The sequence below is a fragment of the Myxocyprinus asiaticus genome, chromosome 32 (assembly GCF_019703515.2).
Source record: "Myxocyprinus asiaticus isolate MX2 ecotype Aquarium Trade chromosome 32, UBuf_Myxa_2, whole genome shotgun sequence".
Taxonomy (NCBI): domain Eukaryota; kingdom Metazoa; phylum Chordata; class Actinopteri; order Cypriniformes; family Catostomidae; genus Myxocyprinus; species Myxocyprinus asiaticus.
In genome coordinates this window covers 23,305,918-23,332,484 of record NC_059375.1, presented here as the reverse complement: position 1 = coordinate 23,332,484, position 26,567 = coordinate 23,305,918, and the positions used below count along the sequence as shown (strand labels likewise).

At 38.4% G+C, this 26,567-nt stretch overlaps 1 protein-coding gene across 1 annotated transcript in view; it reads left to right on the top strand.

Moving 5' to 3' along the window:
- The window catches only part of LOC127423408 (rho guanine nucleotide exchange factor 15-like), a 36,070-nt gene that overhangs the window by 993 nt on the left and 8,510 nt on the right, over positions 1-26,567 (top strand). Inside the window, exons 2-10 of the mRNA XM_051667670.1 lie at positions 4,741-5,243; positions 16,188-16,976; positions 17,900-17,951; positions 18,070-18,128; positions 18,551-18,807; positions 22,756-22,916; positions 23,345-23,497; positions 23,639-23,768; positions 24,491-24,565. Of these exons, the coding sequence (XP_051523630.1) occupies positions 4,817-5,243; positions 16,188-16,976; positions 17,900-17,951; positions 18,070-18,128; positions 18,551-18,807; positions 22,756-22,916; positions 23,345-23,497; positions 23,639-23,768; positions 24,491-24,565 (2,103 nt within the window). The 5' untranslated portion in view covers positions 4,741-4,816. The remainder of the gene's footprint in view (positions 1-4,740; positions 5,244-16,187; positions 16,977-17,899; positions 17,952-18,069; positions 18,129-18,550; positions 18,808-22,755; positions 22,917-23,344; positions 23,498-23,638; positions 23,769-24,490; positions 24,566-26,567) is intronic.

Here is a 26,567-nt window from a genome sequence, read left to right as displayed (position 1 = left end):
GCTTTAATAATGAATGAACTTGAATGGTTTAACTTTTTGCAAGTTGATTTACACAATTTTTATTGTTGATTTTGTTGTTACATTTAGTAACTTATTGAAGTCTAAAGATCATTTTCTACTCAAAATAACCCGCTCATTATTAAAAATAAATAAATAATTGATCTGTTGATTGCTACCGTCATTGTGTTTTGTGCACCAAGTGTTGTGGTCTGCATGCACAGCTGTTTATCTTGTTTCAATCACCATTAAAGCAAGGTGATGTTGTCTAATAGACTGTGTAGAATGCATTAAGCTTCCCTGTGGAAGTCGTCTGTGTGTCATGTGTTACATGACTAAGTACGTTAAAAAAGCATCGAAATTTTAAAATGTACTTGAAACAGAGTATTACAAGTAAACTATATTTGAGAATTTCTAGTTAAATCCATAAATAATTGTGTTTAGCCTTTACTTGAAACTCTGGTCTGTTAAATTTACTAGCATTTTCTGCATGGAAAGTTTTTCCTAGGTTTTTATAAGTAAACCCCACTCCAAAAATTTTTCAGTGCATGTTCTACCATTCCTGGTTAACACAATAATAATATTGACAGCTAATTTGTTAAAATTGCTAGAATTTCTTTAGATTTTCATTAAACTGTATGAAAAGTGCACAAATTAAACAGGTATGGAGGGGTCTTTCTTCAATCACAACATACCAGTTGGGCTAAGGAATCTAGGAAGCAAAGCAAAACTTCAACAGGAAAGGAGGATGTTTCATGTCACTCTTAAGAATGTTTGTAGGTTGGAGGGGAAGTATTTTGTACACTTTTTTTTTTTTTTTTTTTTTTTTTTTTGAGAAAATGTCTCAGTATGCCTTAGAGGCTGCACTGGTCACTGAGGTTTGAAATATCAGAGTGAAGTAAGAAATGTAGAAACATGTAGAAACATGATTACCTTATAATGCAGATTATGGTAACAATTTTAGCCATCCTATTTCAACCCATGGGAAAGCATTTCTTTCTTCCAAAATAAGATTGGATTGTTTGGTGTTGAGCCTTGTATGTTCAGGATATCGAAACAAAGCAAGGCTGCACACTGAAGAACTTGACAGACCTGCTGAGTCTGTCTGAGTGCTGAGTCAAGTGATGCCAAAGATCAACCTGAGCTGTTGACACAGGAAGCCAACTCTGAAACAACACCCTTTCCCCTCCAATATCCTCCTTAGAATATGATTATGCCAAACCAATAAATTTAAGCCCCTTTTAAAGAATATTCAAGCTGTCATTTGTATTGTTTAGCATAATTTTTGCATAAAACATGAAATGATAAACATATTCCATTAATACTCATCTGTTCATGCATTCTTAATCCTATAATGCATTCCTAAGATTCCTTAGTTCCGTTAATTTCCTTTAGGAATATTCCTTTAAGAAAGCCTGACTGATAAGAGCAAAGTACAGTGATGTTACTGTGTGAGAGAATTCCTATGTTATGTCACATAATTTATTGCTCAGTACAGAGATCACTGTGCTGTTTTATTTTTATTTAATAAGTTACCAGCTGAAAATCAACTTCAGGAATATGATGTTTATAGTTGTGAGGACTGTCACCTATAAAACAACAAAAGTTGCAATTATATACATTTTTATGAAGAATGTGAAAATGAACACTGCAAAAAAATAATTTTCTTAATCTGTATTTTTGTCTCACTTTCCAATAAATATATTTTAACATACTTAATTTACCTGAGAAGCACAATTGCATAAGATATAAAGACTTGTTTTAAGAGAATGTATACTGAAGTAAGTTTATTGTTCTTACCCCATTGGCAAATAGTTTTGTTCTTGTTTTTAACATAAATGTAACAAAATTTTGTAAGGTTTATAAAACAATTTGCCAATGGGGTAAGAAAAAGAAACTCAATTCAGAATTCTCTTAGAACAATTCTTAGGGCCCTATTTTAAGAGCGCTAGCACTATGTGCAGCGGTATGTCATAAGTGCAAAGTCAACAGGCTTGGCCATAAAGTTTTGGTATTTTCGTGCAAGCATGTGCAAGTGGGTTTGGCGAAATTGGGCGCACAAGGCCTTAATGGGCTGGTTTATGTGCAGTTTAATTGGGAGGTTATTGTACTATTATATTGTCCATTCCCTGTCAAGCACCAGTGATGTAAACTAAAACAGTATATTCATAAGAAGTTGGTAGTGTAAAAATGGACTGTATGCAATGAATAAGAAGAATATAAGTATGGACATTATTTTGTACATTAAATGTGTCCTTGTTGAATGTTACATGCTACTTTTATACGCATGGAAAATGTGGTTTAGAATATGGATGTTGGCTCCGTTAAATTATAGAGAATTAGTATTAGAGAAAGTAATACTAGAGAAAGTATTATTAATTATTTTCATCTACTGACACACAAATCATGGCTAGTATTAACAATGATTGTATCGGCATGCACTTCATTTCTAATTGTCGATTTTGAAAAATGTAATTCATTTATTGAAACACGAAAAATGTAACAACAATTTTTTTTTAATTCAAATGACATTTTAAATGAAAAAAAAAAATAATGAAGTTGCCACTAAAAAATCATACCAAATCAAAACATTTTACCCTATCCAACTTCTTCTATCGGCACCTTTTGCAGTGACTTAAAAATCACTATACGACAACAGGTGGAGAAAAAAAACAATACAAATTAGATCATAAATACAATTGTAAATATAAAAATTATAATAATAATTGAAAAATAAACCATGACCTATAGATTGTTTAACACAAATCTCATACATTTATGTTTCATAAAACAGTTACAACAGTGATCTTCATGGACATAATTTGATGTTTCACTATATTTTCAGAGTTTGAACCTGAACTTTATTACCACCTACTGGTGGAATCTCCAAACTGCAAATATAGAAACTGAATTTAGACTTTTCACTGAAAACAGACGTTGTATTGAAATGACTTTGCGCAGTGACCTATTTCTCAGGAAAATAGGAAATTGTGCTTTGCACCACTTCATTAACATACGATACATCCGCAGTTAGTGCAAACACCCAACCCACGCCCACTTGCGCTTTGCGCTGGCATAAAAATTGGGCTTAGAATTAGCGCTCTCATGAAACGACAAGACGTAGACGTAGTCTTTGCGCGTAGTGCTACACTTTGCACACTTATGAAAATAGAGCCCTTAATATCTTATACAATTTTGCTTTTCTAAGAAAATAAACTTTAAATCTTGTTTAAAGGATGCAAAGAAAAACAAGATAACAATACTGATATTTATGATTTTTTTTGCTCTGAAAGAATGAAAGCACTGCAAAGATGACAGAAGTTAATGTTGTAAAATGACATAAAATGATATTAATGCCAATCATATTATATTATTAATTTGTAATATTATGTTTAACCCTTTCATACGTACCTAACTGGGCCCCGCAGAGTAGCATCACACATATGTGTTTCTGCAACAGTAAGTTACTTTACAAGCTGCCAGATTCAAATCTGCTTTCGTGCCGACACAGGCTGCACTGGCCAAGCACCTATAATTTATATTAGCTCAAACAGTTACTCATACAGTCTTTTAAACCACAAAATAAGATCATTTTATACATCCAACTCATCACCAAAGTACCATGATAAAAAGTTTACAGCTCTTATACGCACAGTCAATACATCAAACGTGATCTTCCTCCGATGCGTGCTGAAATGTTTGTTTACATTAGAAACAGTTGTCAGTGGTCAAACAAACTGCTACTCAAAGAGTCTTTTTAAACATAATATATTTATTTTATGTAACAAACAGCAAAATTGCCACCAAAGTACCATGATAACAGTTCATAGTTTATATATGCACAGCCATCATATAAACGCATATTTTCCCTTGCGTGCAGTCTGCTTAGGTGCAGATGTGGTTTTCATCCACACAAATAGCAACTGAAACAGTCTTTTCAGGCATATAATACATTTGTTTACTGAAACAGACAGCCGAAATATCACAAAAGCACCATGATAACATTTTAAAACTCATATACTCACAGGGAACACATGCTGAGTGCGATTATCGGATGCACGCAGTCACAGTTTACATTAGCGCTGGATACACACACACGTTTTGTTTTTATATCATCATGGGGACTTTCCATATACTTCTATGGATTTTATACGGATCTAATGATAATTTCTATCCCCTAACCCTACCCCTAAACCTAACCCTCACAGAAAACTTTTTGCATTTTTACATTTTCAAAAAAACATCATTTAGTATGTTTACTAATCCATTTCCCTCATGGGGACCGCTGGCTGGTCCCCACAATGTAGGTGATCTCAGGTTTTACTATCCTTGTGGGTACATTTGGTCCCCACAATGGAGGTTAACCTGTACACACACACACACACACACACACAAAGAAAGTCTGAGACGTCAAACAGTGCATAGGCAAACCGGACTGCTGATATTATTTGTTCATTTGTTTTTTATAGCTATATATAAACAAAATAAATAAAACAAATACAGTACAGCAGAAATAACCCATTTGTTCACATGTTTACTATATTATATACAGTAATTGTATTTTTTAACGATAAGAAATCAAAGATTAAAATAAAAGAAAAAAATATTTGTTTACACTCTGGCCACTTCTACCGGCTGTGCAGTGTCACATGCAAAAATAACTCACTCCAGGGGGCACTGCAGGGGAATTTAGACCCTGCTCATGAAAAGGTTAATTGTCTTATTGTTTGTTACTTTATGCAGGTTGAAGATTGAAAGCCCTCTGTGACCCTTCTGCCTGGCCAGGTTGCATTAGTTAAAACATAAAAAAACAATCAAGATGTCTGCTCCAGAGACTCCACAACTACCTCCAAAACCTGAGGTTAAACAGAAACCCCAGCTTCCTATAAAGCCCTCCAATAATGCCTCTGACACCACATCTGTGGACAGCACAGCCTCACAGAGTTCTGGGAATGTAAAAAAGATTGTCAACAAGTTCAGCCTGCAAGAGGCAGAAAAGATTCCATGTGGAGGTACACCAAAGAGCTGCAGCATGGACCAGAGACCACAAAAACCTCCAACAGTAAAGCCAAGACGCAAAGTCAAGAGTTCTTCTATGACCAGTGCTAACAATGCACCTCCTCTTCCTCCAAAAACAAGGCAAAATCACACTGGACAGAAAGAAGAGGTGGAATACAAAGAGGCTTCTGCACAGAGTAGGCAAGAAGGAGGCTTAGCTGCTGTTATATTTGATGGAGGCCGATCAGGTACAAAGAGCATTATATGTTTTATTGTTAGAAAGCTTACACTTTCCTTCTTACTATATTTAATAAAACTCAAAATGTGTTTCATGCTCAAAATTACTAAAAATGATATAGCAGATCACATATCCTCTAAACCTGTTCCTGGAGACCAGTTAAGTCATTAAATACTGTAGTCAATGTAAGCTCTGCTGTGTTTGGTTAGAGTGAGTTTTCCACTCTAAGAAATAATACCCAGATAGAGAAAGAAAGAAACACAGGCATAAAAATACAAGAATAAGCATGAAGAATAAAAATGTTCTTGCAGGCATTTATATTGATGGCAAACTTGCATTTTGGTTATTTTACTCAGTTTTAATCTCATCTCCTCATTTGAGTGGGTGTTGTGAGGGTAAACTCTGTAACTCTGTTAGTGTTGGTAGTAATCTTTGAGAGATCTGAGAAAATATGTCTTGGACTGCAAATTGCTAGTTTGTCTTTCTACAATTTAGCTTTGAAGGTAGTATTGAATATGAGCTTTGTGATGTACATCAGAAATGTGAGCTGTTCTTCTTACATTGTGTTCTTATCAGTCAAGGCACTTTAAAGTGTTTAATTTTGTGTTGTAAGATTCTGTTGTATGTTGGAGCCATATCCTTGAGGGCATATTGTGAGGTAGTGTCATGGCCACGGGTGACCTGAGTTTGAATCCCGGCTTGAGGTCCTTTTTCGATTCTGTTCCCCCTCTTCTCCACTTTCATCTCCTGTTTTCCTCTTAACGTACCTATCTAATAAAGAAAAATGCTAATATATTTTAAGTAAAATAATATATATATTTTAAGCGAAGTAGGGGTGCATCGATCGATCGGCCACTGATCTAAATTGGCCAGTCTTCATCTTAAGTCTGTGATCGGCGATTGGCCAACCATGCCTAGAATCAAGGCCAATCTTTTTTGCAGTAAACAAGGAATCGCACATACTCTCCTACTCTAATGAATGAGCGCTTTCTCAGCCCTTGATGCATGGCAATGTAGCCTCTGGAAGGTGAACTGTTGGCAGTTCTAAGTATTCACAAATATAAGCAGACATGCTGTTATTCAGATGATTATGCAGGTTTGTTTTTAAAAATGTGTAAGAATTACATGTGTATGATATTAAGTTTCCCATTTTCTAGAATCATTGTGGTAGTAATTCTGACTTGCTGCACAGTAAGCAGGAAGAGGATAAAGAGGCTGCTAATGGTTATAAAAATGAATTAAACAACAAATAAACATGCATTTACAAATCTGAGTATACGCGATTGTAACGTGAGTCGTGACAATCAGACGTTGTGTGGAGCGATGGAGACTGTTAGAGCGATCATAAGCACTTTTAGCTTCACTCCCTTCAATATGCTTACTCGTGGTGTCAATCAAACATGCGCGCTCTTCAGGAGCTCTCAATATCTCATCAGTCACTCATCTCAGCGCTATTCTGTGAGGATCCCAATTTAAATCAGATTAATGTTGGTCACATTGCCGCTAATCACATCAATAACATTTTAACCATAACGACACAACGTCTTCACGCATTTGCTTAATAATTAGTGATTTGTGTTACAGCAAAACGCCAAAGACAGTAAACAAATCATAGACATGAATGATTTCTCACTGGAGCAGTTTTAGAGCTTGTAATGGATATATTTTTCTTATTTTTGAATGTATCTCTTCTGTGTGTGATGCTCTCATGGTTTTTACTGCATAGCAGTATGTCACAATGACCTTTTGATATTTACAACAGAACTATTTCAAAACTAATAAATGTTAGCAATTCACAATGAATGTAATTTTAATGTAATTTTGGTAACTTTATAAAAAGGTTCCATTCGTTAGCATTAGATGCCTTTGGTATCATGAACAAACAATGAACAATATATTTTTATAGCCTTTATTAATTGTAATGTCAGTTAATAAAATTACAATTGTTCATTGTTAGTTCATGTTACTTCATAGTGCATTAATGTTAACTAATACAACTTTTGATTTAAAAAATGTAATAGTATATGTTGTAACTAACTTTGTTCATTAGTTCATGTTAACTACATTAATGTTGTTAAATAATGTTAACAAATGGAACATTTTTGTAAAGTATCTTAACACGATCTTAGTGTTAAAAAATCGGAGATCGGTATCGGCCTCAAATTTCCTGATTGGTGCACCACTAAAGTGAAACATCATTTAGGCATAGATAACATATAAGAGTTTATTGTCTTGTGGTTGTTGTTGGCCAATCAGTGGGTAATCAGTTTTATCATGGGATTAAAAAGTGTCTGCAGTCTGCTAAACAGAAAGACAGATGGGGCTTTGGAGAGGGGATAAAACAACCCCTCCCGGAGCCAATTACATTGAATTAAATATATTGAACTGAATTTAAAATGTTGGGTATTTTAGTACTAAATAATTGAGGAATTTTAGGTTGAGGTGCATAATTAGAACTTTGACTGTAAACAGTCTTTCCTGACTCAATAAATTGTAGAAACTTGCTAGACTGTAGCTCAATATGGTACCTCATTCAAATTCCTCTTGGAGAGTCTCACAGAATTTGCTGTTCATAAAACACTTTATAACCAGAACTGTGTGAACTGAGGCAGTACAGGTGTATTGCAGCTAAAATGCAAGTGGCCTTTATTGCTGCCTGTTTTACTGGTGTCATAAAAGCTGCTGTTCCAGCCTCAACTTGACATATGACTTCTCATACATTCGAGTAGTCTAGTTTCAAGACAGTTGGTGAAATGGCAGAGGGGCTAAAACGGGCATTTAAAAAAATAAAGCAAAATGTATTTGAGGCAGTTGAAGAGATGCGAGTAAAAGAGGAGGATGAGATACTGACCCAGCGCAAAGGTTCCAAACAGAGGTTGGCGGTACTGATAACACCAGGCTCTAAAACCGAGGTGGAGCAACACCTTAAACAATCAAAGAAGAAGCAGGGAACTAAGAAAGATGGTAGTCAAAGATCTGTAAAAGGTGAGCTTGTGAAATCTTAATGCAAAAAAGGAGCAATATGACACCATTCATGTTGATAGTAGGCAGTGACATACAACCAAATACTGTTTTATTTTAGCCCATTTTAGTGTAAGCTTAATCATGTTTAAAAGCCCTAAATTATGTTTTTATGGACTGGGCATAGAGCAGTGGATTTCAACTGGTTTTGCTTAAAGGAATAATTCACCCAATAATCAAAATCCTGTCATCATTTACCCACCCTCATGCCATCCGGGATGTGTATGACTTTCTTTCTTCTGCTGAACACAAACAAAGATTTTTAGAAGAATATTTCAGCTCTGCAGGTCCATACAATGCAAGTGAATGGGTACCAAACTTTTGAAGTTCCTATGACCCTGTTTCCACCTGGTATTACTGTGCGTTTCGGGTGATCCAATCACATGTGGTCAAGTGAGACACGTTGTTAACACCTGGTCACTTAAATGCGTCTCCTGTGATCAGATTTGGAAGGGAGGGTCTCTGTTCTTTGTCATGATGACAAAAATCAATCACTATGTCAGTGTGTTACTGCATGATAATAAAGCACAACAAAGTCAGAAAAGACAAAGAAAGCGTGAAAAAAAACTGGTGCGTTGTTTCTCCCAGATGCGATTGAAATGTAATTTAAGCACAAACACAACATGTTAAGCAGAATTAGCCAATATTTCAGTGGATTACCTGTATTAAAGGAGCTTCAGGTGTTTGTGCTTGTCGTCTGTGTTGATATCAGACACATTAAAGAAGATCCGTGAAGTTCTTGTGATTGTGTATGTTTCCGCTGTTTAAAAATTTCCGATTGGATGGTTATTTCCTTTTAAAGCCGTTCGTAAATGGCAAAGTTTAAACTCTTGTTTTAGCGCAGAAGTTGATTGACAGGTCAGGGGTGGCATTTCACTGCTGCCGGGATGCATACAGGACAAATTTGCATTTACACCTCAAATGCCATGTGGACGTTTTAGACCCCATTTAGACCTGTATTTAGGGCTGACAACCTGTGATCAGATCACCCGAAACACATCTTAATACTAGCTGGAAACAGGATAAAAAGCATAACAAGGCGGCATAAAAGTAATCCATATGACTCCATTGGTAAAAATCCATATCTTCAGAAGTGATATGATTGGTGTTGGTGAGAAACAGATCAATATTCAAGTCTTTTTTCACTCTATATTCTCCTCCCTGCCCAGTAGGTGGCGATATGCACAAAGAATGTGAATCACCAAAAAAAAAAGAAGAAGAATGTGAAAGAGGAGATTGATAGTAAAAAAGGACAAAACGGACGCCATGCGAGGTTCGGATGTGTGAACGGCGAGCGCTGTGCACTTTGCTAGTTTTAATACTTTTTATGCCATAAACCGGTGAGATTCGATACACCCTGATCCTTAACTGTTCTAGGAAGACAATATGTCAAAGAATTCAAAATCCTCGGGCTCTGGAGACATTAAAAGACACTTACGTACTCAAGCTGATGCCCCCCCGGAGGCCCCGAGCGATTTGGCCAGAGAAGTGAAGGAAATTCGGCGAGAATTGTTGAACATGTCGGCAATGCTGACAAAGGTTGTTGCTGACTTGGAGGATCTTGCTGTAATACGTCAATCGATCACTGCCATGGAGACGAAATTCACTGAGGTGATTACAAGAGTGGGGGATGTCGAGAAATGGATAGATTATCTGGAATCATCGGAGAGGGAATTAGCTGCTAATCCGCTAGTGACCAAGGTGGATTTGGAGCGTGTCTGGGAGAAATTGGAGGACTTGGAAAATCATAACCGGCGGAATAATGTCCGAATTGTTGGAATTCCTGAGGACGAAGAAGGTTGGGATATGGTGAAATTCCTGGACGGGCTCTTTCTGAGTCTGCTCGACATAACAGGCCATAAGCTGAAAATCGAGCAAGCTTATAGGGTTCCGGCTTGGCGATCCATGGAGGGCGACAGGCCTAGATCAATTCTGATCAAATCCGATTAAGATCTCGTGTTACGCAAGGCGAAGAGTAAAGGAAGGCTTTCTTGGAGGAGCCACGGCATTTTCTTGTTCCCAGACTTTGCGAATTCAACGGGGGAGAGGCGTGATCGGTTCGGGGAGTGCAGGAAACACTTGAATCGGCGTAGAGTCGCTTTTGCACTGATGTTCCCGGCCAAATTGAGAATGGATATGGCCGTGGGGTATTTACAGGTCCCAGCGGGTGATGTCCTTCATAAAATCAATGGACTGAGTAAGTTGTTTTGTGGTACTCACATTGCAGCCAAGTGGACCGACTCACTGAACATCCACTTGACTGTCCGTGGAAGCTGAGCACCTTTTTTGTTTCTTTTTGTGCTGGTTCCGCCTAGCGGCTGGAGTTTGTTTTGTGTAGTAACACTCCTTTGGGACAGTGTTGTGGATGAATCTGCACGTTCTTTGTGCTTATGCCTCCTATTGGTGGGAGTTTGTTTTGTGGAGTATTTCTTGCAGGACATTGGAGTGATTGGGTCATTTCTTTGCACTCATGTAGCAGTCGAATGGGCCGGCTCACTGAACATTCGTTTGACTGTCCGAGGAAACTGAACGGCCTATTTTTTCCAGCTGCCGGCTGGAATTTGTTTTGTGGAGGAACACACCTTTGTTACAGTTATGTGGATGAAGCTACACGTTCTTTGTGTTTGTTCCGCCTATTGGCTGGAGTTTGTTTTATAGATTATCTTCTGTTGTGTAATTTTGTCTCATGGGATTTGTGTAGAAACTCCGGACTTGAGCGGTCCAACGGCGGGGTTGTCACGGGTCTCTTGTAGGCGTACATGGACTGTTTGAGTTTGGAGGGATGGACACCAGTTGGCACTGTCATTACACTGATAATTAAGCATCTACAATTCAAATGTCTTAAACAGATTAAAGATAAATTAATCTCAGTTCTTGAACATAGTGAAGCAAAAGTGTGCAAGCCCCCTTGAGCAACATTGACACTTCACAGGATGTGTACAAATTTTGGTCTTACAGATATTTGGAGACTTTTGAACCCATCTGGTAGGGACTATAATTTTTTTTTCATCAGTCCATAAAATTTGTTCTGGATTAGTTTGTTTTTTTATCTAAGTCCCTCATTTCATCTGTTGTTGATTGCTCAATTGGAAACATCTTAGTCTCAGATCACACCCTGGTGAGTTTAGAGGTGTTGCCACATACGGAGAAAAATAAATCATATAGTTGGCACTTTAATGTATCCCTTTTGCAAAATCCTGAATTCCAACAAATGTTAAAGGCTGAAATCAATGTTTATATGGAGACCAACTGGTCCTCAGTATCCTCTGTGGGCGTGGGAGGTACTTAAGGTGGTTCTTAGGGGTCGGATCATACAGTATGCCTCATTCATCAAAAAATCCAAAGCACGAGAACTCGTGGAGTTGGAAGGGAATATTAAAAGTGCCAAGGCAGAGCTGACGTGCCGAATGTCGTCTGATGAGAATTCACCCGATTGAAATACAGATGTAATACTATTATGTTGCGGAAGGTGGAGTTTTGGCTATTCAGGGCAAGAGAGTCATACTTTGAGTCAGGGGACAAAGCAGGGAAGCTTTTGGCTAGCTATATAAAGCTATCTTTTTCTATCATTCCCTCAGTGAAATCTGCTGGTGGTGAAATATTTACCTCGGCCATTGTTATTAATAATGCTTTTAAAGAATTCTATCTTGATCTCTATAGTTCCATGTCTTCGTCTACTGATGAAGATATTAGAAACTTTGTGGAACCATTAGAACTCCCTAAACTGACGACTGAGCAAAAAAAAATTCTCTTGATTCTGAGATAACCTTGGAGGAGCTTGGCGAGGTAATTAAGGCCTTGCCTACAGGCAAGGCTCCGGGGCCAGATGGCTTTGCCGCTGAATTTGTTTGATCTTATGCTACAGAACTGGCTCCACTTTTGTTAGATCTTTATACGGAATCATTAAAAAATGGAAAGCTTCTGCCAACCAAGACACAAGCCCGTCATCAGTCTGATTCTTAAAAAGGACAAGGTTCCAAGCGAGTGTAAGAGTTACCGTCCAATTTCCCTGATCCAGCTAGACGTAAAAATATTGTCAAACATTTTGGCCAACTGATTAAGTAAAGTTATGACATCTCTTATACATATAGATCAGGTGGGGTTTATTCGGGACCGCAACTGTTCTGATAACATTAAACATTTCATCAGTATCATTTGGTCAGTGGCGAATGATCAGACTCTGGTCGCTGCCATCTCACTTGACGCTGAAAAGGCATTTGATATGGTAGAATGGGATTATCTTTTTAAGATTTTGGAAATATATGGGTTCGGGAATACTTTTATTGAATGGATTAAGTTACTTTATAGACACCCGGTAGCGGCGGTTAAAACAAATTGATTAATTTCAGATTATTTTACTCTGGATAGGGGCACCCGGCAGGGTTGCCCTCTTTCCCCATTATTGTTCTGACTTGCCCTGGAACCATTAGCAGCTGCGATAAGGAAGAGGATTTCCCAGGGGTGGCGGCAGGAGGTATGGTGCATAAGCTTTTGCTTTATGCAGATGATATTTTATTATTCGTCTCTGACCCCACTAGATCTATGCCTTGCCTCCACAGAATTATTCATTCCTTTTCTAAGTTCTCAGGTTACAAAGCCAATTGGTCTAAATCCAAAGCTTTTGCTCTGACAGCATACTGCCCAGTAACGGCTTTTCAGCTGGGCACTTCCAGTGGCCCAAAGAGGGCATTAAGTATTTGGGCATTTTATTCCCAGCATTTTTTTTGTGATTTAGTTAGAGTTCATTTTGACCCCTTAATAAAAAGGTTTTCGAGCGATGTGGGCAGGTGGGCTTCATTACATTTATCTATGATTGGGAAGGTTAAGGTTATTAAAATGAATTGTATTCCAAAATTCAACTACCTGCTACAGTCTCTCCCTGTAGATGTCCCCCTCTCTTATTTCAAACAATTTGATAGCATAGCGAAGTCCTTCATTTGGAATGGTAAGCGTCCCAGATTACATTTCAATAAGTTACATAGGCCGATTGACAAAGGTGGGCTAGGACTACCCAAGATTTTGTTTTGTTATTATGTATTCAGTCTCAGACATTTGGCTCATTGGTCGCTTCCACCTGAGAGAGCCTCTCCCTGGTTTTGTATTGAACAGGAATTATTTGCCCATATTTTGCCATTGCAAAGTCTTTTTATTAAACTAATCAGAGAAGTTAAGTTACACCCCTTCATCCCCCATTTGCACGCGGTATGGACAAAAGTGTCCAGAGTGTTCAATTCGGATATTTATTTAAATGTTGCCTCGAGAATATGGCTGAACCCAAAATTATGTATTAATAAGTCCTCTTTCTGCTGGTCAGAGTGGATTGTGAGAGAGGTTAATACGCTTGGTGACCTATATGAGAGTGGAGTGTTGAGATCCTTTGAAAATATGGTTCAACATTTTAGGATTCCCAGATCTCAGTTCTTTAGGTATTTACAGCAGCACCACCTGCTCTGTACTATTTTTGGGAGTAGCATACACCCCCTTAAGTGGCAGATACTCTGGAAGTTGATGATTACTGCTTTTGGAAAAGGTCATGAGGCATCAGTGTATTACTCCCTGTTAATTCAGAGTCTGGGGGACAGAGCTTCAACTTCTCTCAAGAGATTATGGGAGATTTAAACTTGGTATTGGAGGAGGGAGTGTGGGCTAGGATTCTAAAAAATGTCAAGTCTACATGTAGAGATGCAAGGGTATGTCTGATGCAATTTAAGATTTTACATCGATTCTATTGGATCCCCTCTAGATTGTATAGACTTGGTCTTAAAGATACACCCACCTGCTGGCGATGCCAATCAGAAGACGGGGACACGTTTTTTTGGGGGTGTGTTAAGATCCAAGAATTTTGGTTGAGGGTTCAGAGCTTTATGTGTGATGTATTGGACACTCAATTTTCATTTTACCCCAGACTCTGTATCTTAGGTGATGGGGCGGTGATTAATATTGGGGATAGACATTTAAAAAGTTGTGTCCTAGCCGGAGTTATGATCAGCAGACGGATCATCCTCAGGGGATGGAAGTCGGCTGGGGCACCCTCGTTTCGGGAGTGGTGCGGGGAGATGGGCGGGGTGGCGGCATTTGAGGAGGTGATTTATAGAAGGCTGGGAAAATGGGATTTGTTTGACAGGAAGTGGGGTGGATATTTGGCTTTTCTGGAGGGTTCTCGGGGAGAGGCAGTTGAGAGGAATTTGTAATTTAGATGTGTATGTGTATTTTATTTTATTTATTTATTTTTTAATGTTTTTTTATTTTTTTTATTTTTATGTTCTAATTGTTTGTGACCACTGTAGTGCGTGTTTGTGTGGGGTGGGGGAATGTTTGGTGGGAGGGGCTTAATGTTTATAATTTGATTCCGTATTTTATGTTGTTTTTCTTTGTTTTATGAATGGAATCAATAAAAATTGTTAATTAAAAAAAAAAAAAAAAAAAGGACTTAAATATTGATCTGTCTCTCACCCATACTTATATCGAATTAGATAGCTTCAGAAGACATGGATTTAACCATTGGGACATATTACTTTTATGCTTCCTTTATGTGCTTTTGAAGCTTTAAAAGTTTGGTATCCATTCACTTGCATTGTGAGGACCTAAAGAGCAGAAATCTTCTTCTAAAAATCTTCATTTGTGTTCAGCAGAAGAAAGAAAGTCATACACATCTAGGATGGAATGAGGATGAGTCAATGATAAGATAATTTTCATTTTTGGGTGAATTATTCCTGTAAGCACCCAGATTGTTCATTGCAACTCAACACAATACCAGCATTATTTATTATATAAAAAAGTAGCTATATAAAAATGTCCATGAAATCAAGCAATTAAATGAATTATTACCATGAGAGTAATGGTAACAATGTATAGAGAAACTATTGACAAAACAAACTGTATTGGGCTGAGTAGGAAAACTGACAATTTTGTGAATGCATAAGCAACATCAGAAGTGAGATTTACCACCCTATCATATGGATCAAACACTGTGCCAAATATTGTTTTAGTATTAGCCATTTTATCAGGTGAAGAATAAATTTGCACCAAAATACTGTACAGTTTAATTGGACACAGGCTTTGATGTCAACAACAAAAGGTTACAGAACAGCATGAGAGACCCTGAGGGCAAAACTGAAAAATTATCACTTTGTTATAATGAAATCATTGGACACCTTTCAGAACATTGAGTTGTGCTCCATTACAAACAGGCTCATCTGGAATTTCCCTATGGAAGCTCACCTTCACTATGGGCATCTTTTATTATTTGTGTTTCAGGGAAGCTATATAAGTCAGCATGCAACTTACAAAGAGTTGCCTTTTTTGCTGCTGGTAAGTGTCACAAATAACATTATTTGCCCCCCTGAAATTGATTACCATGGGCATTTTTACCTTTATGAGGGCATATTTTTAACCATATAAAAACACAAACCATGCTGTCCATTTTGGTCAAATACTTATCTAAACAATGATGTTTGTAAAGTTAATTTTAAATTCAACTCTGACAGTTACACGTCACTATGGTTTCTGCAGAGGCACTAAACCAATAACTAAATAGTCTGAAAATAGAATATAATGAAATGTATCAAATGTAAGATAATTTGTTAAACAAATCATTTTAAATACAGTATCCTGAGCATTTGTGTTACTTTCTGTGGTTAATTTGTTCCCCTGCTGCTGATATTGTGTTTGTGTTGGTACAACAGTATGTTGAAGTTTCGTTTTGTGAGGGGTTTGCTATTGCGCAAAGCTAATTTTATTTGTTAAATCTGAAAAACATTAGGAACACTTCACTCAAAAACAACAAATTTAGACAAATAGGCATTTGTACAATATCTAATATTGGATTATGGTTCATAATGACAGTGTATGGTTCATTAAAAAAACTTGACTTGAACCATGTCAGAATTACAAGACTAACCTAACCTTATCCATAATTCATGTATTCTTCTAGCTCCTGATGGGAAAGAGGGTGGCAGACTGCGAGCAGAACGGGATTCAAGCCCTCTCCCAGAGCCTCAGTGTGAGAAGAACTGCAGCTGTGTGTGTCACCTGCAGAGGCATGGCATGAAGCTTGTATGGGTGCCAATAAGTGAAAAGGAGGAAGATGATGGTGAAGATGAAGAGATGGGGTCGGATCTTGAGATTGAGACCAGTGACATGGAGGATCAGAACGAAAGAGCCGGAGAGAGAGAAAGTGAAGCTGGAGAACAGGGCAAGTCAAGTATGGAGGTGGAATCTTTGAGTGAATCTTTAGCTGAGGGTGAGAACAAAGCAGAGGAACCGGTAAATAATAAAGACAAGTTTCAAGAGACCCGCAACCTCATAGAGCAGCAGCTGAGGAGGAAATCAGACCCTGGGCCTCAAACGCTGATCGCCTCTGTTGTCCCGTTTCCCCAGACCCCTCCAAACGTCCCAGAAGCCCAGTCTATGGACGAACAAGAGGAATCCATATATGACATTAGCCTAGATTTAGTCACTTCACCCAGACTGCAAAAGGGGTTAGACAATGTGACAAGCAAGCACACCCCTCCAGCCATACCTCCTCGAAAGCCTTTAGATAACAGGTGCTCCCCTCGTCTTGTTATGCCTCCGCCACTAGCACGCCCTGCTTCCCCTCTACTGCCCCCTACCAAATGCAGCCCACCTTCCAGTCCTCGACCACAAAGAGCTCCACCACCACCACTATCCAAGACCTTTGAAAATGGCAGACGCCTCAGCAGTTATTCTCTGCGGTCTATAGGTGCATATGATGGTATTATGATGTTTAAAGTCAACATAAAATCAAATTCAGACCCATTCATGGTCTTTAAGGGTTTGTTGACCCAAAATGTTAAATTCTGTCATCATTTACCCACCCTCATGTTGTTTCAAATGCGTATTACTCTTCTTCCGTGGAACACGAGGAGAAATTTTAAAGAATGTTGATGCTGTTCTTTTTTCCGCACAATGGAAGTAAATGGGGACTGAGGCCTTCAGTCCCTAACATTCTGACTAACATCTTCTTTTGTGTTCTATTCACACATACAGCAATTAAATAAAGTTGCTGTACTATTGCTGTAGGTGGTGGATTACTGTCTACACTTTCATTGGTAGTCGCGCATTGTGTCGCTGCTCATTTGCACAGAGTTAAGCTCTGTCGCATTGTCGCCGGATATCGCCAACTCACTTTGCAGCTTGCTAAAAGTTGCTGTATGTGTGAATGCCACTTTATTGTGCACAATTCATTGGTGCATGCTATTCAAATCAAATCAAATCCCTTTATTGTCACTCAACCATATACACAAGTGCAACAGTGGGTGAAAGTCTTGGGTGCGGTTCCAAGCAACATAGCAGTATGACAATTACAATAAACATCTGATTTATGCACAACACAGTTTACACATCTTGTTACACAATAACAATATACACCTAATAATATACAATATACAGTATACACAAAATAAGAAGACTGTATACAATAAAAATACACTGTATACACATTTTTTCCTTGCTTAAAATCCTGCTTCACTATGATATATAACAGATTATGGTTAAATTAAAATGGGTTGCAAACTGAATTTCATGTTGAATTTAAATGAAATGCTTTAGACAGACATTAGTTGATTATTTCTGTACTGGTTTATCTAACATAATTGTTGGTCTCTTCTCCCCTACCATCAACAGATGAGAATGACAGTGCAGGGGCTAATGGAGAAAAATGTGGAACCAATGAGAAGTAAAACTTTTGACACCTCTTCCACCCTTCCAGTGTTTCTGGTTAAGCTTTCTATGCTTTAATACTACAGTCACAGAGCTGTCATACCTGTGTAACTCAATCTCTGTTTCATCCTCAGACCTCCACGTTTACCATGTCCGCAACAATCTGTTGATTTGGAAGCCGGAATGGATGAAGGTATACATTTTCTGACTGAATAAATAACCAATTTGCGCAGAAATCTTTGTAAAACAAACCTTATGCAAACTAACTACTATAAGGGTGACTACTATATGGGTGAATCCTATGAAAACTGCAACATATTCAGGTTAAATTTCATCCTAAAATCTAAAGAAAGAAATAAGTCCTTTTTTAGGACTATTGTGATTTTGTTGCATTGTAACATTGTGACCTGCATGGGTTCGTGAAGTTCTCCCAAATTATATTGTAGTTGTTCTAAGAAAAGGAATGAATTATGTTTTTCATGCATTCATAAATTCATTTATGCATTTTGTTCTAATGCTGTTTTTTCCTGAATAGGAACAAGGTAGAATATTGTCATCTTTTTTATATCAACACTATTGTCTTTCTCCCTTTCTCTCATATTTCGGACCTTGCAGACTTCTTGTATCAGTTTTACACAAAAACATTTATATCTAAGGAGATCAGGAGGACAGTGTGTCGTAACATCAGTAAGACCAGCATAGACTTCCAGATGGATCCACACAATACAGTCAGCTCAGAGAAAGGCGCTGAAGGTCCCAGATTCAGTCCCGTTCCAACTCTCAAGCAGAACAGTTTGTGGCGGGAGCAGCCAGCAGTGCGAGACAGTGGTGTCCTACAGACCCTTACCCAAGAAGAGTGCAAGTACCAAGAGGTGAGCAGAAATTCTCCCAGAACAGAACCCATATTCTGTGAAAAAATAGTTTAAGAAATGGAATATTTGAGAAGGATATGAAAGTATTTTGTTAGGAAACACAGAAACAGGAAAAGAGAAACATTTTTTTTAAGAAGTTATGTTTCCCTTAGGACTGTTTTTAAGACTAATATGTTATTTTTTGCATTGTGAGATTAACCTCCCCAATTTATATTATCGTAATGCTAGAGAGAGAGAGAAAAAAAATTATCAGTTTCTCTGGATTTACTATTTATAGGTATGCGTTTGAGTAAAATGAACATTTTTGTTTTATTCTGTAAAGTACTGACAACATTTCTCCCAAATCCCAAATAAAAATATTATCATTTAGAGCATTTATTTGCAGAAAATGACAACTGGTCAAAATAACAAAATAGATGCAGTGTTTTATGACCTCGAATAATGCAAAGAAAACAAGTTCATATTAATTTTTAAACAACACAATACGTCTCGGTTACTTATGTAACCTCGGTCCCCTGAGATGAAGGGAACGAGACATTGCATCACTAAGCTGAAGCTTTGGGTGTGTCCTTCTATACGACCTAGTTGAAACCTTTCTACAATAACGGCAATTCTAAAATTGGCTGTGGTGTTTAAGCCCCACCCTTTTAGGCACAAAGCTGTCTGGTATAAAAACGGGCACGCAAACACCATTCCTCTGAATTTTCTGACTGAGGGACAAGAGCGCATTGCTCGCACCTCAAAGAATTCTGAGTCTGTAGTGCGGCCAGCTTATACAATGTCTCATTCCCTAAGCTGACATTATGGGGAACAGAGTCTCATCATGCCGCACTACATGACATAACCTTCCAGAGAGGAAACATGACACCGCAGTCCCGTGGGATTGCCGCAAGTGAATGATCCCCATGGTGGGCTAGGAGGAGAACACTCAGAATGGATATATGATCTATAGTATATAGTATGAATTAACCCCTTCACGAACCCAGGTGGGAAGGAAGTTTATTTGTAATGAAAGTGCCTGTGACTTTTGGGTAATACAACGGTCTGAATGCAGGCAGTTGTGCAAAAAGTCAGGGAGCCCGTACTTAAAAAGAGGGGCAAAAGTATATGTTTGGCCAATAGCAAGCGCTCTAGACAGAGATGACTTGCTATGAGAGAAACGTTACGTCTAGGTTATAAAACCTTGCGAATTTGTTTTGAGAAGACCATCCTGCTGCACAACATATGTCTTGTAAGGACACCGTTCACCCATGAAGAGGCCACGCCTCTAGTTGAGTGTGCTTTAACACCAATTGGGCAATTCGCTCCCTGTGAAGCCAGGGCGATCGCATCAACGATCCAGTGAGAAAGTCTTTGCTTGGAGACATACATTCCTTTCGTGCGTCCTCCATAGCACACAAAGACATGGCCAGACAGTCTGAACTGGCGGGTGTGCTCAACGTATGTAGTTGGGTAGTGCTCGCAAATGGCATAACAAATGGAAGGACTGTTCCTCATCCATATTAAATGGAGGAGGGAAAAGGATTGAAGGTAAACCACCTGCGCTCTGAAGGGTGTGGTTAGAACCTTAGTTACATAGCCTTTTCTGGGTTTGACAGTGGTTTTTGAAAGACCCAGTCCGAACTCCAGACTTTAATTGCCAACTGACAGTGCTTGCAAATCACCGACCCTTTTTACTGAGGTCAAAGCCTGCAGTAATGCAGTCTTAAGAGAAAGCACAAACAATTCAACATAGTCCAGAGGCTCGAAGGGAGGACCCGAGAGCACTTTTACAGTAGCCGGGTGAGGGGGATTTAGCCGTCCCACCCCCTTAATGAATTATGATTAAATCATGTTTGCCTATAGAGATGCCAGCTTCAGGTGCATGATACGCAGATATAGTCGCCACATAAATTTGAGGATTGATGGAGTGAGCCCTGCGTCCAATTGCTCTTGAAGAAATTTACGAATTTCAGGTGTGGGGCAGTTCACTGGGTCTGTGCAGTGTGAAAAGCACCAATTAGTGAACACATTCCATTTCAGTGTGTAAAGGTGTCTCATGGATGGTGCTCTAGCCTGTAAAATGGTGTTCATAACCGACTGAGCCAATTCTGGCTCGTCTGCTGTGCTCCATTCAAAGGCCACACATGAAGGCTTCTCAGCTCTGGCTGGGGATGCCAAATCGTGCCTTGTGTTTGAGAGAGAAGGTCTCTCTTCAGTGGTGTTTCCCATGGAGGCCCGTCCAATATTTCTACCATCTCCAGAAACCAGGACTGATTTGGCCATTTCGGCGCAATTAACAGGACTGTTTTCATGTCCACTCAGACTTTGATGATGATAGAATGAAGGAGGTGCACCGGGGGAAACGCACACTTGCATTTCGCCTGCCATACATGGACCAGCGTGTCCTGGTGACTTATATACACCACTACTGTTGTATTGTCCGGACTAATCAGAATGTGGTGATTCACATTGTTGGAATGAAAAGCTCTCAAAGCTAGAAAGACAGCCAATGGCACTAGGTGGTTGACCTGCCATGCCCGTTTCGCACCTGTCCAGGTGTCGAAAATCGGGCGTCCATCACTCACCGCACCCTAACCTTTGCTGGATGCATCTATGGTCAGCACTTTCCTTCTTAAAATTTGACCCAGCATAACACCCTGTTGGTAGAAGGCCGGCACTGTCCATGGTGCTAGGGCAGCCAGACAGTGGTGAGTCACCACGATGTGCATGCACCTAAGGCTCCAGGCGCAATGTGGAACATCTCTTGAGTCAGTACTGGAGAGGTCTCATGTGTAACAGACCTAACGTTATGATGGCAGATGCTGCCGCCATAAAACCCAGCATTCTCTGAAATGACTTCAGTGGTAATGTTTTTCCAGTTTGAACTGAGACAGACACCGAAGAATGGTCTGTATGCGATCGTTTGTGAGGTGTGCACGCATGCTCACGAGTCGAGACAAACTCCTAAAAGAAGATTTACTGGCTGGGAAAAAGTGTGCAAATCTAAAAAGCTGATGGTTAAATGGGTAAATCCCATTTTTTGATGGCTTGTGGCCATCCATCTTCCTCTTGATCACATTCCAGATGGATGGCCACAAGCCAACGAACAAAGCCGAGCTGCTTGAATTTTTGCACCAGGAGTGGCGTAAAGTCACCCAACAGAAATGTGAAAGACTGGTAAAAACAGTGATTGAAAATCAGGGTGATTCCACCAAATATTGATTTCTGAACTCTTCCTAAGTTAAAACATTAGTATTGTGTTGTTTAAAATGAAAAACAATACAATACTAATAAAAAACACAGCATCTTTTTAGTTATTTTGACCATTTGTCCTTTTCTGCAAATAAATGCTCTAAATGACTAAATGTTTATTTGGGATTTGAGAGAAATGTTGTCAGTACTTTATAGAACTAAACAAAAATTAATTTGCATTTTACTCAAACAAATACCTATGAATAGTAAATCCAGAGAAACTGGTAATTTTGCAGTGGTCTCTTCATTTTTTAAACACACACAAACATACACACACACACACACACACACACACACACACATATATATATATATATATATATATATATATATATATACATACACAGTATAATCTCAAATGATGATTTACATTTAATTAATTTATTTAAATATTATATAAATATATAAACAATACATATTTATTAATAATACATATTTATAATTATTAATATTGTAACATGATTATAAATATTATTTATTATTTGAATTAATTATATTAATTTATTATTATCACAATAATAATAATAACACAGTGCTAAAATTCTTAATTGTCCTAATTACAGGCTTTATTTTCTTCATGCAAAATAATGTTTATTTTTCTCTATATTAAATGTAATAATAAGATTCTGTTGTTGTGATATAGATTAAATTGATAAAATTCACAATAAAAGATTACATAAAAAAATATATATGTTTGTTATTCTCTTTGTGCAGAGCATGTTCGAGGTGATTACATCAGAAATGTCGTACTTGCGCTCTCTGCGTGTGCTTACAGAGCATTTCATGAAATCAAGTGACTTGAGTGAAACTCTCATTAACAGAGACAAAAAAACCCTCTTCTCAAACATCCTGCGCATCCAAGAGGTCAGCGAGAGGTGAGTGTCAGTGTAGGTATGTGTGTGCCCACTGGAAAAGAGAAAAAGGAAGATGTTTACAGTTTATAATTGCTGAAACAGCACTGCCTGAACCTCAGAAATTAGCTTATGTTTTTATACATAGAGTCCCCATAGAGTAAATTTAAATATGAAAGAGTGTGTTATTGTACTGCCGCTAAGAGCAGCTTGTCAAATGTAACTCATTAGAATTTTGCTGAGAGAGCAGTATTTGCTGTTAATTACATCTGTCATTAGAAAAGAAAAGTTATAACAACCTAAAATTCCAGGAGAGGGATATATTTATCATCATCAACTTGTAATAGTCTTAAGCTCCGACAGTGCATTGCATTGTGTAAGACAAGTCACAGCAATCACAAACATCTATTTTTAACTACCTCTGCATATTGTCTGTTGATATATTTTCACAGATTTCTGAAGGACCTGCAGGACAGACTAGATGAGAGCATTATCATTACAGACATCTGTGACCTGATCCACTATCATGCCCAACACCATTTCCCTGTATATATTGACTATGTTCGAAACCAGGTTTATCAGGAAAAGACCTACACCACTCTAATGTAAATAATATCTAACATAATACACATGAACAAGAGTTTTTCCACCATTGTTTTTATGATATAATGTGCCTTTGTTGTACAGAGTGTAGCTTTCTTTAGGTGTACTCGCTCACTTGTTCTTTTGCCTAATATCTGTCACAGGCAAACTAACTCCCAGTTTGCGACTGTGATCACCCGACTGCAGGAGTCACCCAAGTGTCAGCGACTGCCTTTCATGTCCTTCATGCTGCTGCCCTTCCAGAGAATCACACGCATTAAAATGCTCATTGAGGTGGGTGAATTTTATGTTTTAGGCCGAATAACTTGCATCGCTAATCATAAATGACTAAATTAAGGCATGAATCTCTACATAGTGCAAGCTTATAGATTCTTTGAACTTGTTATCTGTTAGCCAAGCAGCCCACTCACATGTGATATGTCAAGCCAGTCGGCTCACTTGGTGTAAGCTGATAGGTCCTTTAACATGTAATCAGGTAGCCAATCAACTCTCTTTATCTAAAATGTTTATTTGCTCAGTTTGCAAGTAAGCTAGTTTCACTGCGGTGCGCTGAAAGACTTTTCTCTGAAACCCTCCACCTCCCCAGCTCTACGTGTCTAGATCTGCGATGTAGGGATTGTATTCATGTCTAAGTGTGCAGCGGTATGTCATATATGCTTGATGCAGCATGTCTTGCGCTCGTCCAATTGTGCAGCAGCATGTTCACATGCTTTACTCAACATGTCTGTGTATGTTTTAGCAGTAGCAAGTCTCTGTACCTGCTCTGCAGCAGCAGTGTAGCAGATCTAATCCGCCAAGAACAATATCCTATTTATATTTCATACCCACATAAACATGCTAAATCTTTCCAAGAGTTGTTATGACTGAACTGTATTGTAATCTGATACACCACAATAATATTTAAATGTTTGCAAGGCTGCATTGTAATTAAGCAGAGTCATTGAGTTAATATGAACGGAATCAAGATGAAGATGATTTGCTTCTTTTTTTAACAGAACATCTTGAAGAGAACGGCTATAGGTACAGATAAGGAACAAACATCATCTAAAGCTCTGGATTCTGTGTCCAAGGTAAACATCCCACTGTCACTGTTAATAATGCACCCTGTTTTTTCCTGTCATAATGATGTCGCTCCTCAACCACTGTTCCATACTTGTTTCCAAAATACCCCATTAGGGAGGAAGATAAAAGGAAAAGAGAGAATGAAGGGAAAAGAGGGGGGAGAGTGTGGAAAACAAGGTTGCATAGAGGTCAGGTTACTGGAACATATGCGTTTGGGTACAATTAAATTTAGATGCCATGGTTTTGTTAAGGATTCAGTGATAACTAATAAATAGCATCAAAGGGAGAGTTGACCCAAAAATGAAAATTCTCTCATCATTTACTCACCCTCATGCCATCACAGATGTGTATGATTTATTTCTTCTGCAGAACTCAAATTAAGATTTTTAGAAGAATATCTCAGCTCTGTAGGTCCATTCAGTACCAGTGAATGGTGACCAGAACTTTTGAGCTCCAAAAATCACATACAGTTGAAGTCAGAAGTTTACATTCACCTTAGCCAAATACATTTAAACTCAGTGTTTCACAATTCCTGACATTTAATCATAGAAAACATTCCTCTTAGGTCAGTTAGGATCACTACTTTATTTTAAGAATGTGAAATGTCAGAATAATAGTAGAGAGAATTATTTATTTCAGCTTTTATTTCTTTCATCACATTCCCAGTGGATCAGAAGTTCACATACACTTTGTTAGTATTTGTTAGCATTGTCTTTAAATTGTTTAACTTTTTGGGTAGCCTTCCACAAGCTTCTCACAATAAGTTGCTGGAATTTTGGCCCATTCCTCCAGACAGAACTGGTGTAACGGAGTCATGTTTGTAGGCCTCCTTGCTCGCACACACTTTTTCAATTCTGCCAACAAAAGGTCAGGGCTTTGTGATGGCCACTCCATTACCTTGACTTTGTTGTCCTTAAGCCATTTTACCACAACTTTGGAGGTATGCTTGGGGTCATTGTCCATTTGGAAGACCCATTTGTGACCGAGATTTAACATCCTTGCTGATGTCTTGAGATGTTGCTTCAGTGAATCCACATAATTTTCCTTCCTCATGATGCCATCTATTTTGTGAAGTGCACCAGTCCCTCCTGCACCAAAACACCCCCACAACATGAAGCTGCCACCCCCATGCTTCACTGTTGGGATGGTGTTCTTCCGCTTGTAAGCCTCACACTTTTTCCTCCAAATATAACAATGGTCATTATGGCCAAACAGTTACAATTTTTGTTTCATCAGACCAGAGGACATTTCTCCAAAAAGTAAGATCTTTGTCCCCATGTGCACTTGCAAACTGTAGTCCGGCTTTTTATGATGGTTTTAGAGCAGTGGCTTTTTCCTTGCTGAGCAGCCTTTCAGGTTATGTCGATATTGGACTCGTTTTACTGTGGATATAGATACTTGTCTACTTGTTTCCTCCAGCATCTTCACAAGGTCATTTGCTGTTGTTCTGGGATTGATTTGCACTTTTCGCACCAAACTACGTTCATCTCTAGGAGACAAAATGCGTCTCCTTCCTGAGCGGTATGATGGCTGCATGGTGTTTATACTTGCGTACTATTGTTTGTACAAAGGAATGTGGTGCCTTCAGGTGTTTGGAAATTGTTCCCAAGGATGAACCAGGCTTGTGGAGGTCCACAATTTTTTTTTTTTCTAAGGTCTTGGCTGATTTATTTGGATTTTCCCATGATGTCAGGCAAAGAGGCGCTGAGTTTGAAGGTAGCCCTTAAAATAAATCCACAGGTACACCTCCAATTCAGTACACCTCCTATCAAGGCTTGACATCGTTTTCTGGAATTTTCCGAGCTGCTTAAAGGCACAGTTAACTATGTAAACTTCTGACCCGCTGAAATTGTGATATAGTCAATTAAAAGTGAAACAATCTGTCTGTAAACAATTGTTTGAAAACTTATTCATGTCATGCACAAAGTAGATGTCCTAAACGACTTGCCAAAACTATAGTTTGCTAATATGAAATCTGTGGAGTGGTTAAAAAATGAATTTTAATGACTT